This window comes from Acanthopagrus latus, chromosome 15, assembly GCF_904848185.1.
Source record: "Acanthopagrus latus isolate v.2019 chromosome 15, fAcaLat1.1, whole genome shotgun sequence".
Classification (NCBI taxonomy): Eukaryota; Metazoa; Chordata; class Actinopteri; order Spariformes; family Sparidae; genus Acanthopagrus; species Acanthopagrus latus.
Genome location: NC_051053.1, coordinates 20,727,901 through 20,742,260, shown reverse-complemented (window position 1 = coordinate 20,742,260; position 14,360 = coordinate 20,727,901). Strand labels below are relative to the sequence as shown.

Here is a 14,360-nt window from a genome sequence, read left to right as displayed (position 1 = left end):
TAATGTATGGACCTTGATGAGAAAATAAATACATAAATCAGGCGTATGTGGTCCCAACAGCTTCTTTTTTATATATTGGATTTGTCTTGATTTGTGAACACTGAACGACACATGTAACAAAGATCGAGTTGTTTTTAGACTTTTTAAATGCAGAAAAGTTACATATGATATATTTCAGAAATTAACCATAAATAGTGTTGGAGATCCTAAAGATATTTTGTCATTGTGGTTATATAAATGTAATTTGTTGTGCTGTTAGATCGCCCTGTTAAAGGTGAGTGATTCTGGAGAAAGATGTATGTCACCAAATACCTTCACTGACTGAGATCAAGCCACCTACAACCAACGGTCTTTCTCCAGAGTGTCTGAACAAACAGCTGACGAGAGACACTCAAATGGGCACATAGTAAATAAGTTTGGATCAACATTTTGTGAAATTTGATGAAAAGAAAAAATTGTTTTTCAACTTTTTTCCATTCAAGACATTACGTCAATACTTATCATTCATTTTGGTTTCCTGACTCCGAGAAATGACATCACAATTAGCAAAAATACCACTGAAGGCACTGGTGAAGCCATTTCCATTGCAGACTTTAAGGGCTGGTCTCCATCGGGCTGTGCTCAGTATTAAATAGGAGCTTTGTAGATTTTTGCCAGTATTTCAAATGAGGCCTTGGCTCAACTTGAAGTGTGGACAACTACCCACAGCTTCTCCTAAATTAACAAACACACATTTTGCTGATTTAAGAGAAACAATGAGTGAAAAACGTTTTGGCGGCCAGCAGTCTTGCATGAAATAAAATGTCTAAAACAGGCATAAATCATACTTCTAGGTAAAGGATCCCAGAAAAGTTGGAGGAGCCAAGTCCAGTTTAAACATGTCTGGTGATATAAGCTTATTTGATGTTTCCAGACATTTCTACGTCTCTGCTCAACACCCAAGCCCTCCCGATGCAACGCCACCAAAAAAGACGAACACAATAAAGAAAAAGCACCGAGTACACTTGGCTCTGCTACACGTGAAACACGCCAACAACAATCTACGTGAGAGCCCTTTGACAAGTCTACTCATTGTAAACCAGGAACATGTGTATCGATATGAAAAAAAAAAAAGAAAAAGGCCAACTGCTTTCGGCACAGAAAAACAGTAAGACGCTGTCAGCGTTTCGGCCAGGGGGGAAATCTATTACCCAACCTCACGCTACTCTTTTTTCAACAATGAGGAAACTCTCACCTTGCTTGGCTTTCGAACTACAAACCCACAAACAAACCCCATGAGGACTGTTTGTCATGAAGAGTGGGTGTTGTGGGTGGGGAAAAAAAGAGGGAAAAAAGGAGGAAAAAAACCTTCCAAAGAAATGAGAATGCTCTCTCTCTCTCCTAATGGCCCTGTCCTCGATTTGCACTGCCTTTGTTTTCACAAAAGATCCTGCGGTCTTTTGTTTGTTTTAATACTTTCCAGGGGTTTGTGTTTTCGGGGTGGAGAAGATATGAATTTCCCAAAGTTCCTGCCACGTGATCGAGCACCCGAGGACTGCCTCGAGCCATTACATGAGCAGCACTTAGTGCTCCTTGGAGGTCGAGTGCATTAAGCAATGAGCCACCAATTGTAACTCAGACGGGAGAGAGGGCGCATTAAGAGCCATCAGCGACTCCAAATGAAGATTAGATGTTCGGCTTTATTGGCACTGCAGCAGCTCTCATCATTTCACAAACAGATTCAAAATAAATCTGTTTTTTGTTGTTGTTTTGTGCTTCGCCAAATAATAACTCCAGCCTGTGTTCCCGTGGAGGAACTGGTGCACAAATCAGAAAGGGAAGTGCTTAAATTCCTCCATATGTTCTTCTGGAAGTACCACGGTCTGTTTGGCATCTTTTACAACGAATCCTGACAGCTTATGCACTGCCTGTCTCACACACCTGTTAAACAGAGAGACAGCCTTGGAAGGTCTGATGCGTGCTGTACTCGGCAGCTGTACACTCCAGAGTCCATGATGGTTGACTGGAGGCCCCTTCAAGCCTCACTGGTTTTTCGAAAACATCCCATCATCACACATAAAAACACTGAGCCAAGACAATCAACAGAATGAGGTGCCAATGGTATCATTCTGCAACTTGCAGACCAAGATGCAACTTTTAAAGTTGAAGCAATCTTTATCAATTTTTGTTTTGGTGTGAGTTGCACGGTTTTGGAGAAATCAGCCATCAAGATGTTGGCTTTCTCTCGAATATAATGGGTTTAGACGACACTCGGCTTTTGGAGCTCAAAGCACCAAAAAATACATCTGAATGACTCGACCGCTTCTCTCTCCAGAAATCATGACCCAGTTACTCAAGACACACAGACACTATAATCGGTAGAGAGAGAGAGAGAGAGAGAGAGAGAGAGAGAGAGAGAGAGAGAGAGAGAGAGAGTTGCCCTCTCTCTTTCTCTCAGATTGAGTGAGGGGTGTCTGACCAAATCCAATCAAACTGTCTTACCAAGGCAGTGCTGATGAACTACAAACCAAGACTCTGCACAGCCCATTTCTTGCCTTAAATAGTTTCAGAAAAATACTGTAGCATACCATTAAGCTGCAATGGAGAAAAATCCTGAACCAGGAGTCATATTGTTCCTATATTTTATGAAAACGGAGGCTAAAAAGCTCTGATCAGACTGTAAAACAAGGCAGTACTGATAAAATATGAACCACAGTCCTGTTTATCATATAATTCTCGCTTAAAATGTCCTCAAAAACACATTTTACTATATTGTCTGGCTGTGATATGATACTGTTTGTTACAGTGCAGTGCGTTCTGGTTGCTGTAGATTTTCTACCCTGAGCAAAAGGGAATATCACAGCCCCATTTTTCTCCACTTACTCTGGAGATGTGGCACCAATTTAAAAATAAAACTGCATTTTTCCGCTGCATAGACAGCCCAGTTTCATGCAAGGGCCATCTTTTCAGCGGTAAAATACTTTTTTTTTTTTTTAAAACTGAACTATACCCGCCTACCGTATCGGCACATGGAATGGAATGGAGTGTGCATTTACTCATGAGTGAGAGGCTAGCGAAAAAGCAAACTAATGTCACAGTTCAGTCAGGAGCACTAGCCTCTCATCAGAAAGCAGATGCACGGTGATTTGGTTGGAAGGTTCGGTTCAGTAGACAGATGGTGGTTCCCACATTATACTGCTCACAACAAGGCCTGTGGATGATTTTGAGTAACTGAGTCATGATTTCTGGAAAGAGACACTACGGTGGAGTTTTTCGAACTTACTTTATTTTATCTTATAATTCGGAAAAACCACAAGTAGAGTGCCATCCAGCTCAATTATATTTGAGAGAAGACAGACAGTCTCTCCACCGTCGATATCGCCAAAACTCGCACCGAATCAATCGAGCCGGACAAACAGCACCACGGCTTCAATTTATCAGAGCAAGCTGTGAGTATCTTTTTTTAGGCTCTCTGTGTTGTAAATTCACAGCAGAAAATTAAGAACTCTTCCTTCAAAGGAAAATCTGTCCGTTCAACGAAACAGGATTTCGCAATACTGAGGAAAAAAACCTCGTAAAACAGTTTGTTGGAAGCCAATCACATCATTGCAAAACCCATTTGTACAACAAAAGCTTATTTATTGATGTTTTGCTACATTCTTCCTGCACTCTCTTAAGCTCTTGGCCCGAGCTGCGTATCTTTGGGCATTATCATTCTTCATCTAATTGGAGAGAAACACTCCTCTCATGGTCTCCCCAGCATGTGCCCCCATGTTTATGTCCCGTTTCTGCTGAATGAATCAGGCAACCGAAAGGAATTTGGTATCGTTTTTTGTGCAATGAAAATAAAGGAGAATTCCTTTCAGATGAGCTCACTGAAGTATTTTTGAAAGGAATTTTTCTGTGGTATCATCAAAGTGACTTTCGCCAAAATCAGTTCCAGGTTTAGCATCCAGCACGTCAACAATCGCCCATTAACGTCCTACTACTGGAAACCTTCCCATCCATCTTCTCTGCAGTATTATCACAAGTGCTGCAATAACAGTATCAGTCTGTTCACTCAGAATGGTTTTACACGCAGTAACAATCAGCCCCGAAACCAAAATCTGAGGAGTTCTTCTGTGGTGCTTGGCCTTCCTACCAGCCCGAGGCACAGGCGACTCTAATCTACAACATGGCGCCCTCCCGCTGGTGTCTGGTGTACGTGAGCGAGGACAATAAATCACGGATACCCAGCAGCTAAAACTTTTCTTCCATTAACTGTGAGGTCATGTGATCAAAACAACAGCTGGAAGTATCACAACAACATTAAAAAGGACATTCTGTTCCCAGTTGTGAAAAAGAAGATTCCTTTAACTTTGCCTCCAACCTTGGCATTTTGGTGGTTTTGAGACATATTTTGCAGATTTTCAGGGTCATTACTTTATTTAGGGTTACTAATAGAAAAGACATGTTTTAGCGCTCAAAAAACACCACCAGTTTTCTCAGCAGCACTGTTTTCCTCGTTTGTCCGGTTTCTGCTTCTGTCTCTTTAAGGCCCGTCTGAATGTCCATGTCCTCTGATTGGTCAGCTTGCACACGCCTGACCCAGCATCGCTAACAACAATAACAAAGCAGTTGTGCTAAATAAATTCTTGTGTGCCAAACTTGACGTATACATCATACAACTGTGGGAGTCAGTGACGTAATGTGATGTCACCAAGCCACTGAATTAAAGGCGGGACTACTGCCGAGGTGTTTCAGGAGCAGTGTTTTCTGTGGGAGAGAGGAGCTTCTGTTGGTGCGAATCATGGCCTTTTTAACTTTCAAGAGCTTTTACATGAAGAGGGAAAGGAAAAAAACAAAAAAAATATCATAATAGGTCCTCTTTAACATCATGCTGCTACAACACTGACAGATGTGCCTGGATTTTGTCAGCAGGGATTTCAAATTAAAAGCACAGATTAAAGAAACGTAACACTGCCACCAGCTGTCGGAGGTCGCTGAAATTACACAGGCAATGTGGGAGCAAATGAGCGATTGTGACTCACATAGAAAAATGTCTTTAAAATCTCTAAATCCACAGTGCGATTGTCTCATTCGGTCCTTTGTGAGCAACTATGTCAACGTGAAACGCCTTTAAAGTTAAAGCTCGTGATAAAAATAACAAAGCGGCATATCAGAACTAACTCCAATTATATTTTCCTACAATTATCAAACTATATGGCCCATGCCTCATCAACTTTTTCTCTAAAAGGGCCTTGTTCAGAGAGAACCGTTTCCTGTCCAGCGCTGCTGTTCTTGGCAGCGCTCTGCAGATGGGACTGATTTCTGACAGACCACACACCATTTTAAAAGGGTGGATGGCGTTTATTTTCATGAAGGGGGCTCGCAAATACCTCTCAAATGGGTCACGATATTTGCGCAAATTAAGTTACCTACACCCTTTCTTCTCTGCCATCCCCACCCTCTCCGAGATGAATAAATACATAAATGACTACGGTTTTCTGATCGGTTTCATGGCACAACCTTGACACGATGATTGGTTCTAAGAGGTTTGCAGCTGGCGTGTCCACGAAATCAAACAGGATGTCATTAAGGCCGTGTCCTGAGAGAGCGAGCGAGCACATGTGTTCGACGCACGTGACCGTGTGTGTACGTATAAAAACAGCAGCAATCAACATGGCAGAGGCATGTTTCCTGGGCCGCGCTGCAACGGTGCAGCTGTTGATTCAGCTGGAATGTGTGTGTGTGTGTGTGTGTGTGTGTGTGTGTGTGTGAGGGGGACACGGAGGGCTGTTCGGGGGTGTAAAGAGGTTGTGAGCAGAGTTAAGAGACTGACTGAGGGAACAGCATGGACTGAACCTCCTCCCCCCGAGACCTAACAGTCATGACTGAGTTCATGTTAACAATCCGAGTGCTAACTTGCAGCTTAAGCCCCATTACACCTCTGGGCTAATAGTAGCATGTGTGTGGCTATAAAAGAGTCACACACATTAAACGGAGAGCACCGCTGGAAAAACATTCCACTGTCGACATGCATGAAGCCGACATGTCGTTTAAGCTAATTTAAGATGCACGATGAACATACACGTCCTGTTTTGAACACACTTGCACTGACCTAGTTGTTTCGACAGCTCGCTATTTTACACCAACAAAATATTTAATCCCGACAGCTTTAAGTTTTCTGATTTCCCCTGTGTCAGCGCAGTGAAATACGAGACGTTTCAGTGCTAAAAACCAAATGAAGAGAGTTACGCCTGGCCTGAGATCTGAGTGTGCTGGCACTTATATATCATGCCTGGCATTATTTACAGAGCCACAACTTCTGGGATGGAGAGTTGGAGGCGGGGGGATCAGAGATGCACTCGCCAGAGGTTCAAAGGCATCTCTCAACCCAAATCCCACTCCAAGCTCTTCTGTGGTGCACAGTTATCGGCTCCACCAGCCGAGCTTCTCGGCTCTTTGCTGTCCCATGGCTCGACTTCTACAGCTTTGTGCTCTGTGCCAGAGATTTGACACTCCAGCAGTTCACAGTCCAAGACTTTCACTGCGCAACAGTGAGCTGGACCGCTCACAGAGACACGTCTTCTGTTAAACAATCAGGCAATTCATTTGCAGAAAAACACCCTCGTTACACGAGGATAACAAAAACACACCTGTGGTTTAATGAAAAGATTTAATAGCGCGAAAGGGACTGTTCACCCCAAATTCTAAAAAACACATTTTTTGCCTCTTACCTACAGTGTTAGTTATCCATCTAAATTAGTGTTAGTTATCCATATAAATTGTTTCAGGGATATCTGCCTTCTATCAAATATAATGGAGATGGATGGCACTTGGCTTGTGGTGCTCAATATGCCAAAAACAATACATCTGAAGAACTCAACAGTGATGTCTCTTTCCAGAAATCATGACCCAGTTGCTTAAGATAATTCACAGACATGTGAGCAGTTTCAGCTCCAGTTGCTTCACCCATGCCTAAATGTTGTTGCTTTGTCTACGAACTGTATCATGAAATGTACGTTTAGACTTACTGCTACCATGTGATTTGAATCGTTGTGCCATTTTGACCCCATCTTGGCTAGGTCGAGCTTGTAAGAGTGAATTTATCTCAACTTGACCTCCTAGTTGAATAAAGGTCGCGTAGGAACTAGGCTAGGCTAGCTTACTAAGCTAAGTTAGCCTGTTATTGCTTCCCAGGAAGGACGCCATTAATGTTTATGTCACACGCTGTTGTGAAGACAAACCTCTTAGCCATGACCAGATGTATCCTTCTGTCCAGTGATATGGTGGGGAGGTGTTTGAGACAGCTCAAGACATAAACATTAATGGCGTCCTCCTTGTTTTAGCTATAACACTAGCTAGCTTACACGATTAGTTTGCAAGCTACTAACTAGCTGGGAAGTCGCATTGAGATTAAATCTCTTCTATACGTGAGACCTAGCCAGTACAGGGTCAAAACTGAACTGAATGTCACTAGCTAGAGTAACAGATAACAGCCACTGTCTGCATATCGATTTGTTTGCAGGTGTGAACACATAGAATGGCTCCTAACTGAAAGTGCTCACAACAAGCTCTGTGGATTATTCTGTGTAACCAGGTCAGGATTTCTGCAAAGAGACACTGCTGGTGAATCTTTCAAATGTGTTTTTTGACATTTCGAGCACCGCAGGCTGAGTGCCGTCTGGTTCCACTGTAATTGCGGCTGAAAACTCGCACTAAAACAATCTAGATGGATTACCAGAACTACACAATGTGTTTTTGTTTTGGGCTGTACCGTCCCTTTAAAACAGCAGGAGGGAAGAGGAGGAACATGGGACGAGGACGAGGAGGAGGAGGAGGAGGAGGAGGAGGAGGAGGAGGAGGAGGGAAAACACGGGGCACACACCAAAACAATGACTGAAGCGAGCGAGGGACATGTCGCTGGCGAGAGTCCCCCATGTGAGCAGCAGGGACCTGAACACAGCCAACTTCCCAGCTGTGGCACCCTCCTCCTCCTGCAGTCCCCATGTCTGCCACCCTCTTTTTGCTTTTAGAGGGAGCACTGTTCGCTCTCTGTGACATGATGTTGCGCTGGACTCAAAGGAAGTCCTGCAGACAGTGAGTAAGAGGGTTTGATCACAACCGCCAGTAAGCCTGCCTCGGGAGAAAGTGCGGGGGCGAGAGCATTTCATGTTGCTCTCGTCAGCGACTCGACTTCAAGTCTCGCTGCTGAGGCGGCTACGAAATCTCCCTCCCAAAGCAGAGTGAGTAAAAGATTGTGCGTCAAAAAATGACTGTTAGCAAGGGAGAGAGCTGCTACGCATGTAATTTATTAGTCTCGCTGAGTGTGTGTGTGTGTGTGTGTGTGGTAAGTGGGTGTGTTGGACAGGCAGGAAGCAGTCCCAGCTAAGAGTTTCCATTTTCACCAACTTCCAGGTATTTCGCACACCTCATCCATCCGCCTTCAACAATACCGTGCCACAGTCGACACCCAGTGTTTACTTTCCTGGCTTTAATTGGGCACGTATGGTGATCACGCTATCAGAGGGGAACGGTACAGAGCTATCCGAATGGAAATTTCTGCAATAAAAACAGAACTTTTAGCACTCGCAAGGCCCGCCAACCCAAACAGCTGCACACTAATTTCTAATTGACGATTTAACCACCACTCTCTTTGAACGAGCTGTGACAATATTCAAGCCAGAGAACTTTGTAAAAACTGGCCGTACAGGGAGAGAGACACCTACACTGGATATCTTGAACATCTAGTGATACATCTGAACCCAAAGAGGTGGAGAAGAAACTACAGTATTTTTCTAGAGCCCCCGTTAAAATTCCAAGGAAGGGAATCTTAAGGCGCCTGGTTTGCATTACTCTGGTTGAAAAAATAAAAAATAAAAAAAACTGCTGCAGGGACAGTTAAATTGCCTCTTTCTTTGACATTTAACTCAGCATCCTAACCTCCAAAACCAAATACGGAAAAATGGACAAAAAAGGAATGCTCAAACAAAACCGCTGTCCCATCATTTACTTCATTACAGCCCATTAACATACTACAGAGGGAGCTGAACATATTCAGGAAACTGGATTGTTAAACAAGGAAGAATCCACTGGAGAACCGCAGCATTAACGAGATACCTTCATAATAACTGCTGTCAAAACTCAATTAGTGTTAATGGTTTAGTGATTGTTGAAAGTGTGATTGCTTTCATTTTTTCAGTGCCGTGCGTTAAGTCTTCTCGTTCCTTTTAAATCGAGCACATCGAGGTCATTCGTTTCCAGCTCATGAACAGACTCACCGTCTCAAGCACTATTAACGCTGGATTTCCCTCATAATGATGCCTCACCAACAGAGATATGGAAACACAACTTTTATTCACCATCTATATAAACTCTGAATCCAGAATCTTAAAAAACTAGATAACTAGATAATTCATACGAATACAAGAATAAACAAAGACCTTCAGTCTGTTTACATTGTTGCAATGTGAAATGTTTACATGTTTAATAGATGTTGTTTAGCTGTTTAGAAATAGATTTGTTTGTGTGACATGATTGATCGGTAGTAAACTATAAAGCAATGTCATTTATCAACAGTATATCAAAGTTTATAATCGTCCTATTAGGGAACATTGCCAACATGATCAGTGTTTCATATCGTTCACATAGCTCAGCCCGAGTCAGGATTAGTTGAAGAATTAAAACTCAAGCATTCATTGGAGGTTATTCATAATTTTAATCTGTTTAAAGTTATTGTTACAGTATTAATACTTGGTGTGAATAATGGAATTTCCATTTTTGGGTCAACTCATCCTTTAATTTGCATTTGACTAGATAAACAGCCAATCAAGTTGTTGAAAATACGAGTGGGCGGAAGGCGACATGGACACTTAAGTGGAACACAAAACGAATCGCTGTAGCAAAAAAATGTAATGAAGTTAATTAATATATAACAAGAATTATTTAAACTCGACAGTCTCACACTTGACTGATCAACAAGCTCCAGTGAGCAGGTTGTGATTAAAATAAACACAGCAGAGATCATTTAAGATCGCTGAGGCAAATCCTTGTTTCATTACATGCAATGAAGCTTCGGAGCATTGATTAATTAAAATCGGTGACTGAGAAAAAAATCAATGAGGCGAGCTGGCCGGAGCGGACCTGCACTCAACCTCTCCCCCTCATGCTGCACCGGAGAGGTGATCTACAATGGTCTGGTACATTATGTAAGTGAGAAAAGGCCCACTGTGTTGTGTCAGCTGTGTTATAGAACGTCAGTGTTGTTCCCTTCGCTTTTTGTTTGTTTGGATTTACAAATCACGAGCGCCTGGAGGAGCACCTGACATCTGCTCCTCTTACCGAGAGGGAAGTGCCGACTGAGTGGGCTCGAACGCAACCCCAAAGACAAAAACAAGGAAAAAAAAAAGCAAAAACACCATCCAAGCGCAGACTACACACTCACCTTCTGAAAGAAATCCTCGCCGCCGTTAACTCTCCCCTCGGAGGCAGCTAGAGCGAAACAGAGAGAGACAGAGAAAATAAATAAATTCACAAAAACCACACAGAGCACTCAGTTTTTATATACACAATGTAACAAAATCACACGCAGATTACTCGGCCTCCTCTGAAAGGTTAATGTATCGCACTCAGAGCGAGAGACTTTACGGTGGATCTCCATTTCTTTGGATGTTGTGGTTGGCACGGCGACTGATGTTGCTCATTTGCCGGAGCGGAATAAAAACGTTCCCAAGTCATTTTCACATAATCCTGGAGATTGGACACAGCTTCCGTCTGACAAATTGATGGATACATTGAAAATATTTGGGCATTTTACAGTAACCGTTAATGGAGCACTGCATACCAAACGCAGGTTGACGCTTTTGAAGTTCGTCTTTCACTTCCAGGCTGTGGGCGCTAAGTGTATGAAAGAGCTGCAAAATAAACAACCCAGAAATCACATGTAAACAAATAAGCACTTAGGAAAGCCCTGGTGTTTTGAAGTAATTTTCCAAGCAGGTGAAAAAAGCCAAGAAACCCCTCCAGCTGATACAGTAGAGAGCGAGTCGGGCCTGTCGTCGCTCCAACACATCTGCAACTCCTTTCGAAAAGTCCGTGGCGGCCCTGTTGATGCGAAATACATATCTGCTCTCCAAGGAGAATTCTCATGTTCTCTCTGTCATTTGGGAATACCGGGAAGGTTTAATGATGCATTTCAGCCGGCGCTCTCCAGATGGATACATTGCCGACTGTTGCAAATCTGGGTCAGGAGCAGCAGCACAGTCGACGCGGGTTATATAGTTCATTCAGAAAAGTGTGTGGGCGAGAAGAAAACTGAAGTCCTGCTGCTGAACCATGGCTGAACTGATGGAGGACATTGAAATGATTAGCCAATCAATCCATCAATTAATTGACATGTAACTAATATTATATATATATATACACACTAATATATAGGTATTTTGTGAGTAGTTCAACTGTACATGTTTCAGTGCCCCCCACTTTCAGGTGTTACGGTAATAAGGTGGTGATGTCTATGCTGGGCATTATGGTCACAGAGCGTTGGCGATCATGTCCTGTACTGAAGAAGGGGACTGGATGACTGATTGCGGAATGTTATTGTTTTGCTTGTTATGGCAAAACACAACCAGAAGAAACACTGTAACCCCAAATTATTTACTGCCTATAAACTTTTCCATGCACATCCAGGCTATCATAGTCCAACTACCCGAAATAACAACCTAAACTCGGTTGGAGCATGAAGAGTTTCCCGACAGTGTGACGTCGTGGAAGATCTGACGCCAAAAGCCACTGGCTTTGAGAACTGTGATGGGTACGTGTCCCTGCTGTCTGATATTTCTTCGACCAAATGATCAGTCAAGAAAATAATTAGCAGACAAGTTGAGGACAAAAAGAGTGGTTAACGGCAGCTCTACACACTATACTTTATGAAATATTCTTTGAACTAGAATGGCACAGCAGGTTTCTTTCAAACATCAAAAATATGCCCTATCAGGCAGCGTTCAAGACCCTTTATCTGGATCTGTACCAAAAGTTTATGGGGTTTATTCTGGGCCAAGACCCATCCCTCCATCTGAGTTTTGTCAAAATGGCTTCAGTAGTTTTTATGTAATCATGCTGACAAACCAACAACCAGCCAACAACCACACATCGGTGAAACAGTACCTTCTTAGAGAAGGTTATTAGCAAGGAATAAAGTAGATATTTGTGTATTGTGAATATCAGAGCAGATACAAATCAGTTGGGGGTTAATTTTGTTTTACTGAATAACAACATTTTCTCCTCCAGACTAAAAACATCTCATGGCGGTAAGTTAAACACACACTGTCAAGAAAAGAGGAGTTTCCAACAAAACAACATATGGACTCATAGTACAAAAATAACCCATCTCCAAAGACCTTACCGTCTTCCTACAATGTCTTTATTTTCTCATCATTTTGCTGTGTTCGGGATGATTTGGCAGGTCACCAGATCAAACCGACTCATTGATACTTTTCTCTAGAATCGCGTATCTGACCTCACACCAAACTACAACCGACAAATCCTGCATAGTTTGCCTTTAAAACCAGCCTGTCTAGCTAAAACTGTACGTAAAATGTCTTAACGTGACATAAGTTCTCCTCAAAAAGTATATCCCACCTGCAGTGAACACAGTATTATGTGATCACCGTGTGAAACCGGGGTGTGACTTCCTCCATCAACACTGCATCTTAGGACCAAAGTCCAAGCACAGTTTTATTTTCAATTGAACTGATGTAATGGCTTTTGGTGATGCAGTTAGCCTACATCATGAGCATTTAACAAGTGTTTGTGCTCACACTGGCAGCCCGCTAACCGAGGCCAGGCCACAGTTTATGAAGACGTGGAGGCTGGTCTGCTCTGGCCCAACGGGCAAGTCAATTTCACATGAAATTTGTGTACATCAGGCGCTCACCGCCCCCATTACACTGATTGAACCGATGAATTCTGGCTATTTGTTGGCTCGTTGTTCAGGACAGACAAATTAAAAAAAGGGAAATCTAAGAAAGATGTGGATTAGAATCTGATTGTAATGAAGGGAAACAATAACATTTCACAGTTTTCTAATAAAAGCGGTCACGGAAGAAAAAGAAATGACCCCTCCATCATTCTTTTCCTCATCAACCTACTGCACAGCTTTACTGTAAACAAAGCAATCTCCAATTCAACACTTCACCCACAAAATCAAGTAAATAAACAGTCTGCCGATCCGCGGAGCTACAACACATCTCATTATGCCAGCGCTGGAAACACAGCTGGGGGAATTCTGACTAATGGAAGGGTAACATTAGCAGATGCAAAGTGTCAGACGGAAAAATACAGTTGTAAAACCTCTTCAGTTTCTCAAGAGCCTCCGACTTTTTTGTTTGGAGTTTCATTCATTTTGCTGAGCGTCTGGCGCTCTCAGTGATGCGCTCCAAATACTGTGCATGAATAATGAATTTAATGGCGACGGCCTCCGGCTAGCCGTAAACAGTTGCGTGGACTCAAGTTTACACCATCCACATATTTTAAAACATTTTTTTGTAAAGAGTTACGACCACAGCTGGAAAGATTCAGTTCAAGATGTTACGAGCGAGGCAGGGCCAAAGTGCTTGTTGTGTGTTTTTCCTCCCACCCCACTCTGTTTCCTCTCCAGGTGTGCGCTACGTGATCGGTTTCCACCATGTGCAGTCGGCCCATAGGTTCCCTCGGATGTGAGCCCACCTTCAAAGTTCAGTCTCATTTTGTTTAACTGGGAAACATTTTTCTGATTGAGGAAATTCAAGCAGACACCCTCAACGACTCGGAAAAAGTCAGAGAAAATTTGGGTATGCGACTTGCTGGGTTGATGTAAAACAACGCCGAAAAAAGTAAACACTGGCTTGATGGTAAGAAGCTTTCATCACAGTCATGTATTGTATAGTCATTGTGTTGTTTTCTTTGCTCTTTACTTGTCATTCAAATACTAGAAACAGCTGTCGACGTGTTGTTTAAACACTCGGAGCGACAAAAATGCAAAACAATTTCTTTTTGGCGTCCATGTTGCTCCCACATTCTGACATAAACACACCAGAGTCAGAGAAGAAAGACTTCCCAACTCAGCAAACGGGACCATTGGAGGAGCACTTGAGCGCAGCATTAGCAAACCTGAGCTGTGTTTGAGCAAATTTGTTAAGAATAATAGAAAAGGGTATGTTGCGGGAGGTACTACAGTTAAGCTGGGGGACACTTTGCACTTTCTATTAAGGAGACTTAAAAAAAGAAGAGAAAATTCATCCCAAAACATTAGAGTTGATCAGCTGCCTCGGGAATTTGAGCTCCAGAGCGGACAGGCACTTATCTTTGACATTTACATGACAAAATCAAGGAAAGCAAATACGTTTAGTTCATCTTGATGA

At 42.7% G+C, this 14,360-nt stretch overlaps 1 protein-coding gene across 1 annotated transcript in view; it reads right to left on the bottom strand.

The window, feature by feature from the left end:
* The window catches only part of LOC119033407 (protein bicaudal C homolog 1-like), a 69,955-nt gene that overhangs the window by 37,611 nt on the left and 17,984 nt on the right, over positions 1-14,360 (bottom strand). The window contains exon 2 of the mRNA XM_037123439.1: positions 10,406-10,452. Within this exon, the coding sequence (XP_036979334.1) occupies positions 10,406-10,452 (47 nt within the window). The remainder of the gene's footprint in view (positions 1-10,405; positions 10,453-14,360) is intronic.